This window comes from Typopeltis vanoorti, chromosome 8 (genome assembly GCF_054136105.1).
Source record: "Typopeltis vanoorti isolate ZY-2024b chromosome 8, IOZ_Tvanoo_1.0, whole genome shotgun sequence".
Lineage (NCBI taxonomy): Eukaryota > Metazoa > Arthropoda > Arachnida > Uropygi > Thelyphonidae > Typopeltis > Typopeltis vanoorti.
Genome location: NC_143556.1, coordinates 142,409,363 through 142,434,556, shown reverse-complemented (window position 1 = coordinate 142,434,556; position 25,194 = coordinate 142,409,363). Strand labels below are relative to the sequence as shown.

Here is a 25,194-nt window from a genome sequence, read left to right as displayed (position 1 = left end):
ACTTATTTTTTTTATCATTATTATTATTATATAATAAGAGCCCTCCAGAGAGTCAGAAACTCATTGAGAGAGGTATGACTGCAGCTGTCAGACCTGTTCTTGAATTCATTCACGCTACTTGCACACACACAACATCCAACAGCAATCCTTTCTAATCACACACTACTGTATGAGAGAAAAATCTAGTCATAACCCCCTCTTCTTGCCAGCAATCATTTTCAACTTCCATGGATGCTACTGCATCCTTTCCCCACCCTCCATAAAATGAAAAATTCCATCTACCGAAATTCTGTATAACCCTTTAAGAAGTTCGTAAGTCTCAATCATATCACCCCTCTTTCTCCTGTTTGCCAGTGTCTGCAGTCTACAAATTCCAAATCTGCCTTTATAATCTATATTCTACAATCCTGATATCATTTTTGACACTCTCCTTTGTACCTATAACAGCATATATCTTCACCAGCACCCCTGAGATACCGATTGGTCTATAGCTGGATAGATCAGTTTCTGCACCACCCTTGTGGTGCAGAAACTGATCTATCCAGCTATAGACCAATATAGAATGATCTATCCAGCTATAGAATAATCATCTTGTGCAATGGAATTGCCATCATTTTTTCCACTCCTGTGGAATCTTCCCTGTTCTGAGACTCAAATTATATAGCCTGGTCAAGGGAATAGCCAGTACAGCTAAACACCCATTTAGCATACGTGCTGATATCCCATCAATTCTTATTGCAGAATTCTTATTCAGTTTGTGCAACAGCTCCAATACTTTCTCCTCATACAGCGAAGACGTAGTGGTGAGATTCAATGTTGTATATATCGGGTTAATAGCTTTTAGCAAAATGGCTGCTCATTAGTTGAACAATCACTTCTGCATCAGTCACCCGAATACCATTTGCATTCAGTAGAGTTAGCCTTTCAAATTCATTCTTTCTTTTATTTGCAGCATAAAAATAAATTCTTTTGAGTTGTCTTCAACTTGTAGAGCCAGTTACTTTTCACACTTGGACTTAGCTTTCCATACAACACTTGTGACTCTTCTGGTTGCTGCTTGTAATTATCATAACTGACATCATCCTTATGGATACGATATTCCTTCCACATCATCTTTTTCTTATGAATCTCTGGATCACTTAGATTATACATCCATTTCACTCCTGGTCTATTTATTCTTCAAACTCTAGGGACACATTCTGATACTGCATCTTTTTTAAACACTTCCATGAACTAATATTAAATGGATAAGAATCCTATATTGTTATATATAGCCAGTAAGTGAAACTCAAGATCGATAACTACGATCTATGAGTTTCAATGCCGAAAAACTATCGGCGAAGGCAATTTGAAGCAAAGGTGGAGCAAGCTCCCTCACTATTCAGTGCATGGAAGTAATTAAAATAAAAAGCCTTTTGGCTTTTTATTTTAATTACTTCCATGCACTGTCGATATCCTTCCCATCCAATAACTGATACCATGGCACAGAACCTAAAATAACCCCTCAGGATCATAATTTCCTGTTTTGTAGTTCAACATGTACCTTTTCTGAATGGAACATTCATAAACTTAGCCACTTCCAAATGAGTACCACATGATCACTGTCACCAACCAGAAGCAGAATAGTTATGTCTTTAACGTAACTATTCTGCTAAACTCTCTCTGACATTATAATCCAAACTAACACTTTCTGACATCAAGTTCCTTCTGTCACATGCTGCTTGAGAAAGCAGTCTTGCAACAGCTCAATAAATTTAGTTTCATTCTTCTCATGCGACTTTATAGCTACATAATCAATGTTTGGATAATTCAAGTATCCCATTATGATTACTCTTTTTGACTCAATTTATTGATGCATTTTTTCATCCCTAGCAACCGATCCACCAGGTCTGTAACAATACCCCAATGTGTATTTAATCTTGTTAGACTCCACCTCACATCAGATGACTTCCAACTCACTTCTACGTGAAAAATTGTGGAGAACAACAACTTTGCAGTTGTTCTCCACAACAACAGTTCTAACTGGATTCAAGACATTTGATATCATCAGCAGTGCACCCCCTCCTCTCCTATCCTTCCTAAAAATACTGTACTCACCATACTCGATACCAGTTAGTATGTCTACTTCTGATAGCCAAGTCTCATTAATGCCTACAACATGAGGTCCCAATATATTATTAACCAAGGCAAACTCTACTTCTTTGTTTCTGATACTCTTAGCATTCGTATACATACATAATAATTTACCTGCATTGCATGCTCTTTTGCATATGTTTGTCTGTGGTCTGTATGACACAGTTTAACAACTTGCAAATCTCTATTCTTATCTATTTTCTTATTTATGTAGACATTGCTACACATGCTTGATAAGTCCGAACCAGACGAACACAGAATTGTTCTCTCTTCATAATCATTTCCATATTAATAACTATTCCCATCATTAACACAATTACCTAACATTGCTGCTCTTAAACACAGATTCTTACGATTGCTCCAATCAGTATTCAGTTTCCTTGACTCTGATAGGTCTTATATCAATTAATAATTTTTCAAGACTCCTAATGCTCTTACTCTTGTCAGCATAACACAGTTGGACAATTTACAGATCTCTATTCTGCTTTAGTGCCTTATACATTTAAACATCTTTGCACATGTTTGATTGGTCCAAACTGGATGAACACAAAGTCGAAATTGTTCTCTCTTCGTAATCATTTCCATGATAATGCCCATTCCTGTCATTAGCACAGTTACCTATCATTGTTGCTGTTATATTCACATTCTCACCATTCCTCCCATTCTAATTTAGATTTCCCAACTCTCTGTGTTAGGTCTCATATCAGTTATTTGTTTCTCAAGACTCCTGATACCAAACACATTCAAGTGTAAGCTATCCCTCTTATACAAATCCAATCTTCGCCCAAACTCGCTCGACATATCCAAAAACTTACATCAATTCCTTCTACACAGCCTATGCGTCGAATCATTTGCCTTCATAGCCCTTTTTCTTAATTCTATTTCATCATATCGAGAATATATATTTACTATTTTCGCTTTCTCACTCTTCACTCTCGTCTCTTCCAACAACCTTTTTTCATTGGAGATTTTGTAAAAATTTTGTCTCTTCAATTATTTTTCTTATTACGTGCATAATCAATTGCTGAATTTTTTTTTTTTTTTTTTTTTTTTTTTTTTTTTTTTTTTTTTTTTTTTTAATCCTGCTTGTTCTGGAGATTTGTAAAACTTTTGTAATTTTCTAATGTAATGGGTTATTACCCACCCATTACATTAGAAGAATAAATATAATATAACCAAAGATAATTATACTAAAATTATGATGAAAAAAGAAGACAGCCAGCAACATCCCACAAAGGTATGTGGTTTTTTTCTTTCTATATATCTTCATATATCTGTCCATACAAAACATAAGTAATGTTCGAGTAAAAAGCCAATGACATTATAAAAATGGGGTACTCCTAAGCAAAAATAGGCTAAATAGCCATAAAAAATAATATTTACTTAGAGGAGTAACATGGGAATTTTCCCAGAAATAATACCTGTATATAAGTGCATTTTTTTCTGGTTAGCATGTAGAAGTCAGTATATGCATCCGTGAACAACCACCGCATCTGCATGCTTTAATCTTTTTGAAGGGGATGGGATAGGGTGTATTTATGTCCTTGTGAAAGGAATTATTTTTATTTATTTTTTTGAGTCATTTTTCTCTAATTTTCCATCTTGCTGTAATATCTATATAGTGCTCATTTCAGATCTCTGTAGGTCCCTAGATTTCTCTTGTCGAATGGCAGTTTGTTGATCATGTCAGATATGTAGAAGCTCCAGGTTGCTTTTCCGTAGTGATTATTATACTCATATATTATGTAGTTTGTTGACTGTGGTCATGTTATCTGATATGTTCTGGTTATTCTGTAGATTGGACCGGAGTAGTGTTCTGGCATGACTCCGTAGTAGCATAACTATTTTACATTAAAAAATGTTCTGTCATTGCATCATGTATGAGTGTGGGATCTTCTCTTAGTTTCCAGAATATCAGTTTTACTATTTTATTTTGCAGTGTTTATAATTTGTTAAGTTTGTAGTCTATGCAGAATGCACATGATTTAATTGCATATCTTAAAATGTTTTCACATAATGACTTATAGATTGGTTTTTTTTTATATGTAATATGTGGGAGCAATGTCTTTTAGTCATATAGTTTGCTTGCTATTATCCTAAGTTTGTTGTATAGATAATTTGCACGGCTGTTCCAACTTAGATCAGCACTGAAGTGAAGTCCGAGATAACGTGTTCTTTTCACCTGTGTTGTGGTTTTAGGATCATTGCTTTGCGTATATGATGATGGATGTCAGATGGCGAGATATTTAGTTTCTGTAGATTTGGTCTGGAAATTATTGAAAATCATTAACTTCAGGGTTTATATATATGCAGTTTTAAGTTAACTAGTTGATGATCCGATTGATGTTGCGTTGTGCAAGCTGTGTTTGTGTTGTTGTGAATGAACAACATGGCTGTGTCGTCTGCATATTGTAAGATATTACTTTTGAGAAGTGGGTTAATGTGTGTGTGTGTGTGTCAAACAGAATCAGAAAGAGAACAGTTTCTTGGCATACTCTAGAGGTTAGTGATAGCTCTTTGCTGTGTGCTGATCCTATTATGTGTGATGTTCTTCATTTATACTTTGAACCACAGGAATAGACATCTTATTTTGATATGTATTAGCTTGTGCAGCAAACAATTGTGTGTTAATGCATCAAACGCTTTGTTAGGTCAATAAAAATAGCCAATATTATTCTGCTTTTATCTAATGCTGCATTTATTTGGTCTGTGAAATCTTCCAGGAGTGTTGTTGTTCCTTTATTCTTTTGAAAATTATATTGTGGGATAATGTGGAATTTTCAGTGTATTGTGGAGAGTTTGTGATAGATGATGCACTCCATAATTTGGTTGATTACTGACAATGTGGCGATAGGTCTGTAGTTACTCGTGTTACTTTTTCTGTGTATCGAGATGACTAATGCTGTCTTTAGTGTTTCAGGTATATATCCAATTTCAAAGACTTTGGACAGTTTTAGTATAAAGGAGATAGGTGAGTTTTTATTTTATTTATGTTGGACCCATATACAGGAGGTGGCTGGTCAACCTGTAGTATGTTAGTACTGTATATGGGTGGTGGGTTGCGAAAGGAGAAACTTGTTTACATTACATTTGAACGCCTGTGTGTTGTATTTCTTGGGAAAAACGTCCAGGGGAAGACTGTTCCACAATACTGCAGTAGCAGGGATGAATGAGAAGGAAAAGAAATTTGTTTTGTGGGTTTCGAGGTGTACTGTGAAAGGATGTTGGGCTGCAGCTGTACGTGTTCCAATGGGCTTAGTACAGGGTGGGGGAATTATTGATGCTGTTTCAGATGAACATTTCCAATGAAAATATTTATAGAATATACAGATTGAAGAGCCCAGGCATCTATGTGAAAGAGGGAGGAGCGAGTTGGTGAGGGATCGGTCATTTATTAGTCTAATTGCTCTCCTCTGTATTGAGTCGAGCATTTTGAGGGAGCTTTTTTGGAGCCCCACTCCAGATGTGAGAGCAGTATTCGAGAGCTGGGTGAATTTGTGACTTGTATAGAGTTAACAGCTGTTTAGAGGTGAAGTAGCGTCTTGAGCGAAAGAGGAAGCCTAGGTTTTTAGAAGCTGAGGATGCAATGGTTGTGATGTGTTTAAGCCAAGAGAGGCTTGATGTCAAGGTAATTCCAAGAAGAGAAATTATCTTGTCTGAGAATTTGAGTGTTATCGAAAACAATGTGGGAGAAAATGGTTCTTTTTTGTGAGAAATAAGACAGAACTGGGTTTACTAGCATTGAAGTTGACAAGGTTATCTGAGCTCCATTGGCTTGGAGGTCAGAATTAAGGGCAGTGGTGGTTGATGTTCTGTGGATTGAGGTGAGTTATGTAGAGTAGGATTTGTCAAATGAAAGGGAGGAATGTAATGTGCTGTCATCTGTAAAACTGTGTATTGGGTTTGAGGTCAACTGAAGTAGGTCATTGATATATAGAAGGAAGAGGATCGGTGAGAGAACTGAGCCTTGTGAGACCCCAGCATTTGTTTGATGCTGAGAGGATAGGGAGCCATCTACCATCACACATAGTGTGTGTCCAGAGTTGCATGACTTTTGATGTGTTTTGGTCTGATGATGATAATTACTATTACTTTTTGTTCCTAATTTTAATATTGCATAAAGCAGATGTATTCCTCTTTAGTTTTCTAGATTTGTCCTGTCTTCTTTTTGGAAACTTTGTATTGTTAGTCTCCTTTGCTAGTCATTTGGAATTTTTCTTTTTTAAATACTGTATTTCATTAAATTTAAATCAAATACTGTATTTGATATTAGAAAGGATTCAGAGATGATTGACTAAGATGGTTTCCGGTCTCTGGAATGTTGTGAGTGAACAAAGATTGTGAGGAAATGCTAATTCATAGTCTAGTGGAAAGGAGAAAGAAGAGAGGAATATGACAAAGATATATAAGTTGGTAATGGGTTATCAGATTAATGTGGATGAGTTTTTTCATAGAATGAGGAAACAGTAGGAGAATAAGAGGCCACTAGAAGCTTTATAAGGAGGGTGTGAATAGGTGGGTGAAGAGAGGGGAGGAGTAGGCTTTTGCATGGAGAATGGTGGGTATTGGAATGCATTCCTGAAAGTGTAAGAGTGCAGAGAAAGAGAATGCATTTAAGTCACCTTATGGTAAGTTGGTGTGTGACATTGGAGACCTTCCATGATGAGTCATTCAGCTCCATAAAGGGTTGATTTTAGAATATCGCCTAATTCAATAGAATAAATCCTAATTCATGCCAATTGTTTCCATCCATATTATAATAGTTAATTCTGTTACATCTTATCTGTTGCAACTGATTTCAAATTTTTTTAGTTCTTAAAGGAATTTTTTTCAGCGTCTTTTCTTAAAAATTATTTTGAAAGGTTATTTTCATTGTATGCATTATTATCTTTGTTATATTACATTTATTACATTTATTCTTCTAATGGGTTATGGGTAATAACCCATTACATTAGAAAATTACAAAATTTTTACAAATCTCCAGTACAAGCATTCTGTGGACGTTTGAGTTTTTGTCACATTTATTGGCTATTGTTTCTGATATTCTAAGCATTCTTTCACTTGGCATAACAGCAAACTTTCCAACACAAAAAATCATGAAACTGCCATACATCCAGAACACATACAAAGCCTACAAATACATTTTCAAACACACAGACTATAAGCTGGTGTTCACCACAAACCAAAAATTGGCAACACTTCTAAAACCTACTAAATCTCACACACACAAAGAAATACTAGAACACCACAATGTGGTTTACAAACTTCCTTGCCAACAAGATTGTGATGTCACCTACACAGTTTCTACTATCAAATCTTTTTCTTGTAGAGAGGCTTATATGCTGGTTAAACGATAACTAATAATTAAGGAATTGACAGCGTACACTAGAAATATAAATTAAATAAACTTTAATATATACTTTCCGATATTTCGGCAATCGTCACGTTGCCATCTTCTTGGGAACCTAATAAAAAGACAAGTGCACGCAAGTACTACATAACAGCAAATAGAACCGAAGCTAGGAAGCTACCATTTTCCTAAAGTCCTGATGGAGACCCCTGGCAGGCTATATAGGTAGTTCTTGGCCTTTGGGCTGAAGTTCCTCTGATAAATGTTTCCCAAATTTGGGGCAGTCTCATGCATCCAAATTTGTTGAGGTTTGGCATGTTCCTAAGGGCTAAGGCTAATTCCATGAATAGTCTTTCATATTTGAACTTGCTGCAGTGTATTACTGTGGCTTTCTTCCATCTTATTCTGTGGCGAGTATCCAGAGCGTGATCTGCAAGCCCAGAGTGGCTGTACTGGTGAAATCTGATGTAATCCTTGTGTTCTGAGATTCTGATATTTGCTGTCCTGCCTGTTTGGCCAAAGTAGGACAATTTACAGCTCCACGGGACCTGGTATACACCAGGTAGGTCTAGGAGAAGTGGTTGGTCTTTAGTGGAGCAGATAAGGGATGCCAATTTTCTATATGGTCTGTAACAAGTGGTCAAGTCATGTTTTTTTAAGATTTTGTTGATTTTTTCCGAAGTGCCTCGGATGTAGGGAATGGCGATGGATTTCGAGTAATCTTTTTTTTTGTGAAGGGGGGGGAAGGTGGGTTGTAGATAAGCAGTTTAAGTATTTTTTGGATTCTTTTCGGGGGAGTAGCCATTGGCCTGAGAAAGTGTCATGGATGTGATTTAGTTCAGTGGTTAGGACTTGATCATTTGAACAGATTATTTTTGCCGTGTTGAATAGTGTCTTAATAACTCCATATTGTTGTGAGGAGGGGTGATGGGATTGTTGGTGAATGTATCTGCCTGTATGGGTGAGTTTTCTATAAACTGAGAAAACCAAGGTTCCATCAGGTTGGCAGGTGACTAGTGTGTCTAGGAAGGGGACATTATTGTTTTTCTCTTTTTACAGGGTGAACTTGATTCTAGGGGTGTTGGTTGTTTAAGTGTGTTAGGAAGGAGAGGAGTGAATCCGGGACATGTGGCCAAATAGCGAACACATCATCGACGTAGCGAAGCCATATGGTAGGTTTTTGTGGGGCTGAGTTTAAGGCTTTCTCTTCAAAAGTCTCCATAAAGAAGTTGGCCAAGGGTGGGGAAAGTGGTGAACCCATGGCTGTCCCCTCTGTTTGTAGAATTTTTCCTGCCAAGCGAAATAGCCTGAGTTCATTGTAAACTGAAATAGGGCTGAGATATCGGGAGAAATTTAGCTTGGATTAGCTCTAAGGTTTCTTTGAGGAGGACATTCGTGAATAAGGAGATGTCAAAACTGACCATTATGTCATTATGTTGGAGTGTAAAGTTTTCTATACTGGCTTTGAAGTGGGCTGAGTTTTTTTTTTTTTTTTTTTTTTTTTATGTGTGATGGTGTGTTGCCAGTACAGTGTGAGAGCACTTTGGCTAAATGCTTAGCTAGTTTGTAAGTGGGGGAATCAATGCCATCCACTGCGGGATGTAATGGCACATTTTCTTTATGTATTTTTGGGAGCCCATATATGTGTGTGGGGGGGGGGATCTAGAGTTATATGGTTTTAGGCTGTTGGTAATCTCCACAGGCCAAGAAGTGACCTTCTTAAGGAGCCTATGGAGTTTTTTAATTTGAGAGTTGGTGGGATTGTATTCAATAGGGAGGTAAGTGGCTCGATCTAATAGTAAAGCCTTAAGCTTACCTGTGTAGTCATAAGATTGAGTACCACAGTGGCGTTCCCCTTATCCGCTTTGGTGATAACTATTTCTTTGTTTTTCTTCAATTCTTGTAGTGACTTGTATTCACTAATGGACATGTTGGTTTTTGGAGGTTTTGCTTTTGTGAGAACGCAGGCTACATCCAATCTCATCTCGTTGGCAATGTGGTTTGGAAGATGGCGAATCCCACGTTCAATTTGGATCATTAATTCCTCGGCCGGTAATTTCCTAGGAGCAATGGCAAAGTTGTGACCACGTGACAGAGCGTTGAGTGCTTCAGGCCTCAAGATAACTGAAAAAGGTTAACTACAGTGTTGGTTTGTAGTTTAGGTTTGGACGCCAAGTTCTTTATTAACTTATCAAACTTGTTGATATGTCGACTCCGTATTCGTTCGAATTCTTTATTAGCCACCGTACACAAGACATCATGTAGGACTGACCAAAGCAAGTGATTAAGTGTATTTGAAAGCTCATTTTCTAGCACTAAAATATCCTCTGTTTATGCCAGCTAGGGAACCGTGTGTAGTGGAAATTTGCTCCCGAAGTAAAGCCTGGCTCTCCCGGTTGTAGATAGGGAGAGCTTTCTGTGAAAAGAAGCGGTTAAATTTTACACAGTTAGGGATGACTTGATTATCCTGGCATCATTTTAGGAATGCTAAACGGTTAAGTTGTCTGGATAACTTCAGCTTCAGTTTGCTGTAATGGCGGGCTTTGCGTGCGAAGGAATCTCCGTGGATGATCCTAATTCTTGTAGAGAGGCTTATACACTGGTTAAACATGATAACTAATAATTAAGGAATTGACAGCATACACTAGAAATATAAATTAAATAAACTTTAATATATACTTTCCGATATTTCAGCAAATGTCATGTTGCCATCTTCTTGGGAACTTAATACAAAGACAAGTGCACGCAAGTACTAGTATATAACAGCAAATGAGAACCAAAGCTAGGAAGCTACTGTTTTCCCAAAGTCCTGACGGCGCCCACCTGGTTGGCTATATTGGTAGTTCTTGGCCTTTTGACTGAAGTTCTTCTGATAAATGTTTCCCAAATTTGGGGCAGTCTCATGCATTCAAATTTATTTAGGTTTGGCATGTTCCTAAGGGCTGAGGCTGATTCCATGAATAGTCTTTCATATTTGAACTTGCTGTGGTGTATTACTGTGACTTTCTTCCATCTTATTCTGTGACAAGTATCCAGAGCATAGTCTGCAAGCCCAGAGTGGCTGTATTAGTGAAATCGGATGTAATCCTTGTGTTCTGAGATTCTGATATTAGCTGTCCTGCCTGTTTGGCCAAAGTATGACAATTTACAGCTGCAAGGGATTTGGTATACACCAGGTAAGTCTAAGTGAAGTGGTTGGTCTTTAGTGGAGCGGATAAGGGATGCCAGTTTTCAATATTATTATTATTATTATTATTATTATTATTCAGGCCTCCAAGGAGTCAAAAGACTCATCAAGGGAGGTCCCTTCTAAGACATAAAGTCTGTCAAGACTCATCGAGGGGAGGTCCCCCCCCTGAGAAACACAAAGTTTATCATGCCACTCCTTAAACCCACTGACCGTTCTCGCTCCCACCACTCCATCAGGCAATGCATTCCACGGCGGAACCACCCTCCACACAAAGAAACCACTCCTTACCCTCTTGCTCACAGTTTCCTTTCGTAACTTCCAGGGATGGCCTCTTGTCATCACTCCTTCCCGCTGATCAACCAAGCGAAAGAACTCCCCAGTATCAACCCTGTAACCACCTCTCAACAGTTAAAAAGTCTCAATCATATCACCTCTCCTTCTTCTATCCACCAAACTCTGCAGTCCACATTCTCTCAGCCGATCCTCATAACTATCCTTGTACAGTCCTGAAACCATCTTTGTCATCCGTTTTTGTATCCTTTCCACAGTTAATTTATCCCCTTCAAATCCTGGGGACCAAATCTGAGAACAATAGTCCAAGTGTGGTCTGATCAGAGACTTATACAACGGAATGATAACCCTCTTATCTCTGCAGGTCAGTGTCCTTCTCATAATAGCAGCAATCCTCTGTGTTACCTTCACCACCTTTGCAATATGTCCCCTAAACTTCAGGTTTCTATCAATCATCAACCCCAGATCTCTTGTCTCCCCTACTTCCTCCAGTAAAACTCCTCCCATAGAGTATGCAGCATCCCATCGATGTTTCCCAAACCTCAAGACCTTACATTTTGTTGCATTAAACTGACACTCCCATTCATTTGCCCTGGGGGGGGGGGGGGGTGGGGGGGGGGGGGGGTGGGGGGGGGGGGGGGTGGGGGGGGGGGGGGGTGGGGGGGGGGGGGGGTGGGGGGGGGGGGGGGTGGGGGGGGGGGGGGGTGGGGGGGGGGGGGGGTGGGGGGGGGGGGGGGTGGGGGGGGGGGGGGGTGGGGGGGGGGGGGGGTGGGGGGGGGGGGGGGTGGGGGGGGGGGGGGGTGGGGGGGGGGGGGGGTGGGGGGGGGGGGGGGTGGGGGGGGGGGGGGGTGGGGGGGGGGGGGGGTGGGGGGGGGGGGGGGTGGGGGGGGGGGGGGGTGGGGGGGGGGGGGGGTGGGGGGGGGGGGGGGTGGGGGGGGGGGGGGGTGGGGGGGGGGGGGGGTGGGGGGGGGGGGGGGTGGGGGGGGGGGGGGGTGGGGGGGGGGGGGGGTGGGGGGGGGGGGGGGTGGGGGGGGGGGGGGGTGGGGGGGGGGGGGGGTGGGGGGGGGGGGGGGTGGGGGGGGGGGGGGGTGGGACTCTCTCTTCTACTGTTTCCATTCTCTCCTCTTCTAGCACTCCCATACATCTCTCTCATTCCCTCTCTCCTACTGTTTCCATTTTCTCCACTTCTAGCACTTCCATATCCCTCTCTCATTCTGTCTCTCCTACTACTGTTTCCATCCGCTCGTCTTCTAGCATTCCCATACCTCTCTCTCATTCCATCTCTCCTACCGTTTCCATTCTCTCCTCTTCTAGCACTTCCATATCTCTCTCTCATTCCGTCTCTCCTACTGTTTCCATCCTCTCGTCTGCTAGCATTCCCATACCTCTCTCTCATTCCCTCTCTTCTACTGTTTCCAATCTCTCCTCTTCTAGCACCCCCATACCTCTCACTCATACTCCTTAAATTCTCTCTCTCCTACTCTGATTCGCCTTGCATTTATCTCTTGTGTAACAAGTGATCAAATCATGTTTTTTTAAGATTTTATTGATTTTTTTCTGAGGTGCCTTGGATGTAGAGAATGGTGATGGATTTAGAGTAATCTTTTTTGTGAATGAGGGGGAAGTGGGTTGTGGATAACTGGCTTAAGTAATTTTTGGATTCTTTTTTTTTTGGGGGGGGGGGGTAGCCATTGGCTGAGAAAGTATCACGGATGTGATTTAACTTACAAATTAGCCTAGCATTTAGCCAAAGTGATCTCACACTATACTGGCAACACACCATCACACATGAAAAACTCAGCCCACTTCAAATCCAGTATAGAAAACCTTACACTCCAACATAATGACATAATGGTCAGTTTTGACGTCTATTCCTTATTTACGAATGTCCTCCTCAAAGAAACCTTAAAGCAAATCCAAGCTAAATTTCCTCCTGATATCTCAGCCCTATTTCAGTTTACAATGAACTCAGGCTATTTCATTTGGCAGGAAAAATTCTACAAACAGATAAAGGGGACAGCCATGGGTTCACCACTTTCCCCACCCTTGGCCAACTTCTTTATGGAGACTTTTGAAGAGAAAGCCTTAAACTCAGCCCCACAAAAACCTACCATATGGCTTCGCTACGTTGATGAGGTATTCACTATTTGGCCACATGGCCTGGATTTACACCTCTCCTTCCTAACACACTTAAACAATAAACACCCCTAGAATCAAGTTTACCCTGGAAAAAGAGAAAAACAATAACCACCCCTTCCTAGACACACTAGTCACCCACCAACCTGATGGAACCTTGGTTTTCTCAGTTTAAAGAAAACCCAGCCACACAGGCAGATACATTCACCAACAATCCCATCACCTCCCCTCACAACAATATGGTGTTATTAAGACACTATTCAACAGGGCAAAAATAATCTGTTCAAATGATCAAGTCGTAACCACTGAGCTAAATCACATCCATGACACTTTCTCAGGCCAATGGCTACCCCCCCACCGCCGAAAAGAATCCAAAAAATACTTAAACTGGTTATCTACAACCCACTTTCCCCCCTTCACAAAAAAGATTACTCAAAATCCATCACCATTCCCTACATCCAAGGCACTTCGGAAAAAATCAACAAAATCTTAAAAAAACATGACTTGACCACTTGTTACAGACCATATAGAAAATTGGCATCCCTTATCTGCTCCACTAAAGACCAACCACTTCCCCTAGACCTACCTGATGTATACCAGGTCCCTTGCAGCTGTAAATTGTCCTACTTTGGCCAAACAGGCAGGACAGCAAATATCAGAATCTCAGAACTCAAGGATTACATCCGATTTCACCAGTACAGCCACTCTGGGCTTGCAGACCACGCTATGGATACTTGCCACAGAATAAGATGGAAGAAAGCCACAGTAATATACCGCAGCAAGTTCAAATATGAAAGACTATTCATGGAATCAGCCTCAGCCCTTAGGAACATGCCAAACCTCAACAAATTTGGAAGCATGAGACTGCCCCAAATTTGGGAAACATTTATCAGAAGAACTTCAGCCCAAAGGCCAAGAAATACCAATATAGCCCACCAGGGGCCACCATCAGGACTTTAGGAAAATGGTAGCTTCCTTGCTTCGGTTGTATTTGCTGTTATGTAGTACTTGCGTGCACTTGTCTTTGTATTAAGTTCCCAAGAAGATGGCAACGTGAAGTTTGCTGAAATATCGGAAAGTATATATTAAAGTTTATTTAATTTATATTTCTAGTATACGCTGTCAATTCCTTAATTATTAGTTATCAGATCTTTGTGGGCAAGAACAGTTCCGTGACTGCAACATCCCAATTCCAGAACATTTAAACATTAAAAAATGCAACAACCAAAAGAAAAACAGAATATAAAATACAGGAAGAACAGAAATAACTATCCACACCCTTGAACAGAAATACCACAAATCAACAAGGCCAAAATGATAGCCATAAAATGTGACAAAAACTCAATAAATGTCCACCGGCCCTACATAATTCTGAGAGTTGGAAGCTCCATAACATAAAAATTAGGTCATGACTCCGACCAATAGAATACAACATAGATACACCAAAGACAGAAACACCAAGCTAGCATTGACATAGCCTCCACTTCTCTCACTAGCTCTGAAGATGACGCACTGTTGAAACGGCTGACGTCCTGTTCTCCCACCCCTGATCTTATCCCATAATATCCTTCTCCTTCCCCAAAAATTTCTATGTTCACCCCATCCCAAAGTATTCTCTGCCCACCTTTAATAATTTAAAAAAAAACTGAGTTTTTCAAAAAAGTTCACATATCTCTTGCCTAACCAAAAATTCTCCCACATCTCTCAAACCCCACTTTTCTGACCCCCATTCCATTCATCATACTTCCTTCCTTCAACAATGAATGCATATTGCCATATGCCAGGATGCCACTGACAAAGAAGACAATCAGCAACATCCCACAAAAGTGTGTCCAGTTTTTTCTTCCTATATATTCTTCATATATCTATCCATATAAAACATAAGTAATGCCCTAAAATTTGAGTAAAAAGCCAATGACATTATAAAAAAGGGGTACTCCTAAATAAAAATAGACATAAAAATAATAGCACTTATATACATCTGTATATAATGTATCTATGCACATGCATATAAATAAACAGCTAATTCAACATGGGGCTTGCCATGAGGACTGAATGTCTCATCTCAAAATGAGACTAACTTATTTTCAGTTGAAAAGCCCAGATGAAGTTTCTCATAGTACTACATAGGTTTTGAACCCAGATTTTCTAATAGAAGAAAACTGTTGTTGCACTTTCTTTACATCTGCTTTAGAGGCATACACTATGGACCACATATTTCATATCTGTGAAATGTATGTTCGCTGGCAGATTTGTCTGTTTTGTATGGGCGCCTAATTTCTAAAAAGAAATTAAAGTGGATAATTTTACTATTTTTTAGAAATGGCATTTATTAAAAAAAAAAAAAATCTCATTGTCACATTTCTTACAGAGAAAAGTTTTCTGGATGAGCTGTGAAATCATCAGTTTTCCACAACTAGCAAATGCAAAAGTAACACTTGGAAAATTTCCCACTATTCGTCCCAGCATACACCAAGTTTCGAGTTTTACATTACTTGGAAGGAGAAACAAGAAATATGGCCTTATTATTATTATTGTTGGTTGTTGTTAGTAGTAGTAATATTTTACTAAATGTGAGATAAAGGGATTCTTTTCATGTACAATATCAATTTATATGAGAAAACTTATTGTGTTATCATAATGTAAATTGTATTCTATAATAACAGCATAGTGATAATAACAATGGTTACATAATATCATCATCATCAAATTCCTGCCATGTACCCTCAAGGGGTGTACAGGATATGATAGTACTACATGAAAAAAATTACATCATTATTAATTTCCTATCTACAATTTTCCTCCAAATCAGTCTGTTACTTGTCACCACTCCAATATTATCAGCTCTTATATTTCTATCGTCTAAAGCACTTTGTACCGTATCAATCCACCTATATCTTGGTCTTCCTCTCGGTCGTTTTCCTGCCAACCTGGCAGAGAACACTTGTTTTGCTAATCTTTCCTCGCCCATTCTGTTTAAGTGACCATACCACCTGAGATTAGCTCTGCTAACACATTCCTGGATGCTGACAATGTCAAGTTCTTTCCTAATAACATGTGGTTATATGGTTACATAATAACAATATAATATTCCATTATTCTCATTCACTCAGGAAGAATGAATAAAATAAGATGAACTATTACTGTTATCAAATTTTTATTTCTAATGGGAAAGAAAGAAAAACACACACAGAGTAATCCTCAACAGAAGATGCTCATGTTATCTCACAGTACTCAAACTCCGTTTTTCATGAAATCTCAGTTTTTACCAAGGGAAAACATGCTACAATCGAAAAGTAAATTATTTCACAAATAAAAAATAAATAAATAACAATAATAAACAAACAAATAATAACGTGAACATTTTCCCCTTGCCAACACACAGTACTGATGTGATGTGGGTTCCAAATTTCTCGTGCAGGAGATATACACACACACACACATATATATAGTTATGACGTTTCTCTCTTTTTTTCTATTCATTTTTATCTTAACTATCCTCTCGACTCCACCATTTAAGTTATTGCCCTTTTCTTATCTTGTTTTGCTATTTCTTGCTTAATTAGTTGTTTACCTTTTATCTACCCTTTCTTAACTAATCAGTATTCCATCTTTCTTAAATTCAAAACTCGTCTAACACTGTACCTTACTTATACATATTTATCCCTTATAATTTAAACTCTACAATCAAATATTCTCTCCTTCAGTGCTTTGCAGTCCTATTGGCCTCTCTATGTCCTAAACAAACAATCTGAAGAAGTTCACCCTATAAGTATTAACACATTTATATTTATACTGCACCAGCTAATACCTGGATAGAAAGGATTCTTGTTCAGGGCGACCCTTTCAGAAAGTTAATGATTATTTGATCAAGCATAAATTTATCCCCCCCCCCACTTGTCCTTTTCTTTCTTACAGTCACGGCTTGCTTATTGCATTAGTACTCATGGGTTTATATCCCGCTTGGTTCGTTGTTATTTTTATGAGCGGTAGTTTTGAATTCATATAACATAGGCAGATCAGGCAAGTACATGAATGAAACAATTTAATGAGCTTTAAGGTGATACACTATAATATATTTTAAAACAAGATAATATGGTTGCACTCAATGCAGATCAAAAGCTCTAATTAACTTGTACTTATCACACATACTAAATCTTAATAACCTTAAATACAATCATAAAGTAAAATTCATAGATTATCATTAAGCCATTCAGATACACGTGGCTATCAGTGAACACATCAGCACAATTACACTTTTAGTTTAACATAATCTATTATCTATTCGGCCTCTTTGGCAAACAATTCTTAACACTGTTTCGGACATGTATCTAGTTGTAGGCTACTCTTACAGTTCTTTAAGTTCAGTCTAATTTAAACATTCACACAGGAAATTCACTCTCTTCTTACAACTGGAATTAGTATTTCAAAAGTCTACATTACCATTTCTGTCCTTGAATTCTTAAAGCTTGTTCCCGCCTTGTCTAATCATCAAGCCCTTCAAATATAGTCGCTTTTGAGGATATCTTCCATAGATCTGTGCGAATCGAATCTCCGTGGGAAACTAGGGAGGTGGCATGGTAACGTCACCTTGAATGGACGGCTTAATTTAGTCCCTCCGTCGTACGACAACATCACAGCTATCTTAGAACACGGACATAGCTTGGCCACATACGAATGCTACGACGGACGAACTCCTTCCGCAAATGGCCAGGAACTTCCCTCCTACGACGAGCAGGACCACTCCGAGAGATCAGGAATCCAGGAAGAAAAAAGATAAGATCTCGAATCTTCATGCAAGGCCTTTTTGTTCAATTTTCTCCTCTCGTTAAATCTCGATATTTGCGATACGCGCCAACTCGGTCACGTGTGTCCACATCAATCTCATTAGCTCCCTCTATTAATTTTTTCTGCACGTGTGTCTGCCTCCTATTCCTGGAAGACGCTTAGGTTTCCCTTTCCAATACTTTCATAATGCAAGACGGTAAAAGTGACCCTTGAACCCTGACTCAGGCTTTACTATCTCAGTGCAAGAGACTGGTCTTTTCAAATGGATTTTGCCAGCTTACGTGGATTTCTATTATCAGGCCCGCACTTAATACAGATTATATTTAAACTCTTTATACAATTCCTTAAACTTTATCTTGACTTGTATTCACAAACAACTTATTTTTTTTATTGCCAACATTCCATGTTCTCTGCCTGAGCAGAATTAATAGTTGTGACCTGAATAATTTAATATAAACCTTTTTAATGCTTATTCAGGACACAACAATATACACATACTCACACAATACACGTAGGCTGTTCAATAAATAATGACTAATTTTACCGTCACGAAACCACTCATCACAATATTAATTTCTTTGGAATAAAGAAATTTTGCTGTCTGTATTAACAAAAGAGGTTGACAGATGGCATATACGGGCTGATGTGCCAGAGTGTCATGTGACTAAACGCAAGCTTGTTTCAGCGCACCTACAAGCGATTAAATTTTGTGTGTGTTTGCAAAAATTGGCATCGGACAAGCTTACGAAGTTGTCGCCTTCTTGTTCCAGTCTTTCTTTCCATTCTGTGCACACATCCACTCGATGCTGCATTTGCTCCAGCGTCAAGAGTTTGGGAATCCATCGGGCACAAACACGTTTCAGTCCCAAATGAGTGAACACTTTCCACAGAAATATTCAGGATAACGTGCAGCTGGTGTACTGTAATTCTGCGATCCTACTTGATGATAATCGCTGCTGTGTTGATCATTGTCTCTTTGATGGACGTTGAAGATCTTCACTCACGTTCAAGATCTTCCACATTTTGCCTTCCTTCCTTAAAAGTTTTAGGCCAGCGAAAAACACTTGCCCTCGACATTGCTTCATCGTGGAAAGCTTCGCGTATCGTGCTAAAAGTGTCTGATGCCGATTTTTGCAAACGCACACAAAATTTAATTGCATAACGCTGTTCAAAGGACGCTTGTATTTCGACGACTGGTCGAGGTTCATAGATGCGCCAAAACAAGCTTGCGTTTAGTCACGTGACACTCTGGCACATCAGCCCGTATACGCTATCCATCAACCTCTTGTTAATACAGACTGCAACATTTCTTTATTCCAAAGAAATTAATATTGTGATGAGTGGTTTGCGACAGTAAAATTAGTCTTATTACTTATTGAACATCCCTTGTGTGTGTCTGTGTGTGTGTGTAAAATATGCCTTAATTATATTCCAAACACTGCTGAATAGCAAACTAAATCATTTCTTGAGATGTTTTATTTCTTAATTTCTGAAACATTCTGTGTACCACAAACCAGCCCAATGCAACTGGTTTTGGAAAATTACTTATAAGATTATTTTTAGTAAATAACTAGCACAATAATTGGAAGAATAGAGGAACATTGCACCCTTCGATTGGAAAATACCTGGGTTCGATTCTCGTCATGATGAGGGGAATCCTTATATGGACTTTATCAGTTGAAGGCGAGTTAGCCAATCTCACATGGTGGTAGCAGGGTATTTTCTCTCTGCGTACAGAAAAATCGGCCTTCAGAACACATGCAATTTACAGAGAAAAAATACTGTTGTTGGTGAAGATGGAGAATTAGGTAGTAGTGGAGAGAGAGGATTGGATGCATTTGTCGAAGTAGAGTAGCGTGCACTCCTACGATGAGTCCTTGGACTCCCTGGAGATGCCACGTAATAATAATAAGAATAATAAATAAGAATAGTTAGTCAAAAGTGAAACTTTGTTTATTAAATTTTCATAACAATGTGTCCCACATATAATAAATTTTAAAAGTAGCACTAATAATATATTTTATTACAAATCAGCAAAGTAAAATAAATTACGTTACAACATATTCAAAGGGGGGGGGAATGAGATTCCGCATAAAAAGATATACAGAAAAGTTATTTCATGCAGTTCAGCTTCCTTCCTTCCTTTTTTTAAGCTCAGAAAAAAAAAATATTAACCTTCATATCTAACTTTCATTACATAAAGATAAGACTTTATGTATACAAATAATAACAAGTAATATATTAGTAAAAATTACAACAATTTTAGATTTCCCAATTTTAAATTTCCTTAAGTTGTTTAGGGAATTTTAGAATTCCCCAAACAACTGAATACTGGGACTCTAGAAGTAGAGGTTGGAATAACCAAATAGCAAAGAAACAATATGAATAAAGATAAGATAAGAGAATACAAATAAGAGAATAGTTCTTTCATTTCATTTCTTGATGAGTAAAATAGTTATAGATTTCAGACTACAAAAATCATTATGGAGTCTAAATAATCTGATAAAAACATGGTATGGAAACATCAACAGACAAAACAAAAGTCATGGCCTTCAAAGGTGCTAATCCAATAAGAAGCAAAATAGTAATAAACAACAAAATAATAGAGCAAGTAAATACATTCAAATATTTAGGTTGCACAATGTCATATGAAAATGAAGCTGATATAGAACCAAAGATATCAAACTTTTTAAAAGTAACAGGCATTATAAATAAAATTTTTAAACCCCAATTATGTACAAAAACACACAAGAATAAGAATCTACAATACAGTAGCTAAACCAACCTTGCTTTATGGCAGTGAGATATGGACAATAAAAAAAGCAGATGAAAGAAGAATTGAATTATCCGAAATGAAATTTCTGCACAGAACTGAAGGAGTCACAATAATGGACAAAATGAAAAGTAGCGAAATCAGAAAAAAACTTGGAATTACAACCTCCCTAAATGAAACAATTATTTGCTATAGAGAAAAATGGAAAGAACACATACTAAGAATGAATAGAAGCAGGATACCTAAACAAATTCTAAATTACCACCCAAAAGGTACTCGATGCAGAGGAAGACCCTTAAAAAGATGGAATTGAGTCCGGAACAGGCCACTTGGCCTATAAGCCTGGGAAGGAAGGGAAGATTTCAGATAATGAAATGTGAAGTACACACACTGTGCAAAGTATGAAATACAAAAGAATAAAAAGGTAGATATTTATAATTCAGTTACTATGAGCAGTCATGGTAACAGTGGGGAAGGGTGATTGGAATACTTCAAAATGAACACGAAATTTAAGTCAATTCTGCATAGGACATTAAATTTTTATTTCATCAGATAATTTCATCATATATTTTACAACAATTACGAAATAGAAATGTTATCATTGAAATTCACAATCTAAATTATTACAATCTAAAAGATTATAATAATAATCTGCTTCATTTTTCGTTTTCAAAGTTTTTCAAGTCAAGATGTCATAATGATTGCAACTCTGCTACAATGAAATTCAACAGATTCAACAATATTATTGCCATCATTTTTCTCGTGTGGGAGAAAAATGGTAAAATTACTCTTATAATTACATTGGATGTTCTGTTGGCAAAATCTCAAGTCTGGCACAAAGGCTTACTTAGCAAATTGCCATTGTTTGGTCTGCTCAGGCCTTCTGTAATTGGATTGCCAGCTTTCTACCTGGATGCACATTATGTGTGATAGGGGATGGTTCCTTATCCTCTCACCATTCAACTAATGCTGGAGTTCCACAAGATTCTGTCCTCTCACCAACCCTCTTTCTGCAATATATCAATGACCTACTTCAGTTGACCTCCAAACCAATACACTGTTTTGCAGATGACAGCACGTTGCACTCCTCCCTTTCATTTGATAATCCTTACTCTACACAACTCACTCAACCTACAGAATGTCAACCACCACCACCTCCCTCAATTCTGATCTCCAGGCCATCCTCCAATCGTGTTCAGATAACCTTGTTAACTTCAATACTAATAAAACCCACTTCTGTTTTATTTCTAATAAAAAAGAACCATTTTTTCCTGGTATTATTTTTGGCAATACCCAAATTTCCAAACAATTTGAAATTTCTCTTCTTGGAATTACCCTGACATCAAGCCTCTCCTGGCATAAACACATCACAATCAATGCAACCTTAACTTCAAAAAAACTAGGATTTCTCTTTCACTCAAGACATTACTTCACTCCCTGAACAGCTGTTTACCTTATACAAATCACAAATCCACCCAGCTATTGAATACTTCTCTCACATATGGGGTGGGGCCCCTAAAAGCTTCTTCAAAATGCTTGACTCAACACAGAGGAGAGCAATTAGACTTATTAATGACCCATCTCTTATCAACTTACCCCCCCCCACACACACACACACTTTTGCAACGTTTCCCATAAATATTTCTATGGGAAATGTTCATCTGAAATAGCATCAATAATTCCTCCACTTAGTACTAAGCTCGTTGGAACATGTGCAGCTGCTACTCAACATCTCTTCACAATGCACCTTGACACCCACAGAACAAGTTTATTTTTCTCTTCCTTCATCCCTGCAACTGCTGTACTGTGGAACATTCCCCTTGTTGTGTTTCCCAACAAGGTCCCAATACAGTCTTTTAAATCAAATGTAAACAAGTTCCTCCTTTAACAACCCACTACCCATATATAGTATTAATGTACTATAGGTTGATCAACCAACCTCTCATGTATGGACTCAACATAAAAAAAAAACAATACTGTTTTCTTGCAATGGTCACATAATAAAAGACTTCCTCATGATTTTCCAGGTACTACAGTGCTACTACATCTTATATTCTAATTTTGTCTTTCTCTCTGATATATTTTCCATCACCTCTTTGTTCATCTGCAGTTTCAATTCAGTTTCATTAATCATTCATTTTATACTAAATCATGTTATTGCTTGAAGTATGCAATTCACCACTACTGCTGATAAATATTTCTTAAGCAGCTTCCATGTACTACTGATATCTCTACCTTCTAATTCTTCCATCCATGGAAGTGCCCCAAGCTGATTTGTAAGAATAGCATAATCACTTACCTTATAAATTCCACAAATTCTTTTCTCCTTGATATGCATGCATATTCATCCTCCAAATCAAGATTACATGGTCATCACTCTCACATGCAGGGATCATGGATGACATCTCAGTTACAATTGTATCCCCTGATGCCAGGACCAAATCCAAAACTCTTGATTTTCATGTTCTCTTTATCACATGTTGCCCAAGACATCTGTTGCTCAATAATTCCTCTACCCAATTAATATTACTACAGTTAAAATCTCCATAATGATCACTCATACTTTGAAATTGCCAAACTGATCCACTTAAAAATTTTAGACTGTTTATCATCACCCCCCCCAAAGTATTCATTGGTCTGTAACTATATTCTACCTGATATCTAATCCTTCCTGCCCTCAGCTTGCACCACACACTCAAATACTCAAAACCATCAGTGCAACTTCCCTCCAAATTCTCCACCCAAGAAGACAGAATTTGTCACTTATCATAAGTAATGTTCCCTATCCTGCTGAAATAATCTAAACTCTACAACTTCTATTCCTGTCAGGACATTATTTTCTGCCCACTACATTTCAGTGATTCCAATAATCTGATACTGCTAACATTTGTATAAAGAATCACCAGTGCATTATTCACCCCAGATTCCTCTTTTCTGCAATATATACAACTCCCAAGTAACTAACCTTACACGAGGCTACCATCCAACCTGGAAACAAGTTTTCCTCCACAAAAGCTCTCTAAGCTTCATCTTCCATGTTCAAATGCAATCCATCTCTCTTCTATTAGCAAATACACTCCATCATACATCCATTTTTCAGACCTGTCTTTCAACTATTCTCACTATCATGCCATCTATTATTGCTGTTCTTCTCCTCAACTCTGTATTATCATACTGTAGTCCCCTTTATCCGCAGGTTCACTATCCATGGTTTCAGTTACTTGCGGTCAACCCAAGTCTGAAAATATTAAATAGAAAATTTTAGAAAGAAATAATTCATAAGTTTTAAATTAGTTTTAAAAGATTTAAGTTTTTAAATTAAGTTTAAGAGCAGTGTGATGAAATTTCACGCCATCTGGCCAGGGACATGTATCATCCCTTTGTCCAGCATATTCATGCTGTGCTGTATATGCTACGTGCCCATTAGTCACTTAGTAGGCATCTTGGTTATCAGATCAACTGTAGTGGTATCACAGTGCTTGTGTTTAAGTAATCCTTATTTTACTTAATAATGGACCTAAAGCGGCACAAGAGTAGTGATGCTAGTAATTGGATATGCCAACCATAAAACACTTCCTTTAAGTGAAAAGGTACAAGTTCTTGACTTCATAAGGAAAGAAAAAAAAATCATATGCTGAGATTGCTAAGATTCCATTCACATAACTCTTATTACAGTATATTGTTATAATTGTTCTGTTTTATTATTAGTTGCTGTTGTTAATCTCTTACTGCGTCCAATTTATAAATTAAACTTTAACATAGGTATGGAGAGGTAAAAAACGTAGTGTATATATATATATAGGATTTGGTATTATCTGGTTTCAGCTATCCACAAGGGGTCTTGAAACATATCCCCCATGAATAAGAGGGGTTACTGTATCTTGGAAATTCTCTCTCACCTTTTCTGCTACATGATCTCTAATAATAACAAGAAATCTCTTCCCCCCACCCCACTTCTAGCAACCCAATTCATACCAGCTATCATTATCATCTCATCTTATCTGCATTCTCTTGCTTCACTGATACTGTCACAGTTTTGCTCCTTCAAGCAAGTACCCCGGTAATATTTCATTCTGCACATCGCATAATCTTCTTACTCTAAATAAAAATAACTAAAGCAAAAATAAAAGAGGCTATGACATCTTGTCATAAGTTCTTTTTATGCATGTTTAAAATAATAATTCATGTAACTAATAAAATCATAAAATAATAAAATAATTTTAATAAAATAATAAATAATAATAGCCATACATTACCTTGGATAAATCTAAACATTTTTCAGTAGATGCTAAAAACATGGATGTTTTTAATTCTAAAAAAACTCCAAGAAACTCCATACAAATAAAATTTTTCATCTTTTCATCTAAACGTGGTAGTTGAAGTGCAAAAAGTGGGCTACCATCTTCATCGATGCCTCCCAGAACAGCTGCCTGTGACAAAATCAATTCTTCTTTCATATTTCTGTACAACTGAGTGATATCTAAAAATAAATTTTAGTGTGATTCTCATAAGAAAGTTCATTTCATAAAATTT

General features: G+C 38.0%; 1 protein-coding gene across 9 annotated transcripts in view; it reads right to left on the bottom strand.

The window, feature by feature from the left end:
* Positions 1 to 25,194, bottom strand: part of LOC150104397 (NAD(P)H pyrophosphatase NUDT13, mitochondrial-like) — a 581,172-nt gene that overhangs the window by 104,208 nt on the left and 451,770 nt on the right. For all 9 annotated transcript variants that reach the window (XM_090396341.1, XM_090396343.1, XM_090396344.1 and 6 more), the window contains one exon: positions 24,918 to 25,141. In XM_090396341.1, the coding sequence (XP_090252467.1) occupies positions 24,918 to 25,141 (224 nt within the window). The remainder of the gene's footprint in view (positions 1 to 24,917; positions 25,142 to 25,194) is intronic.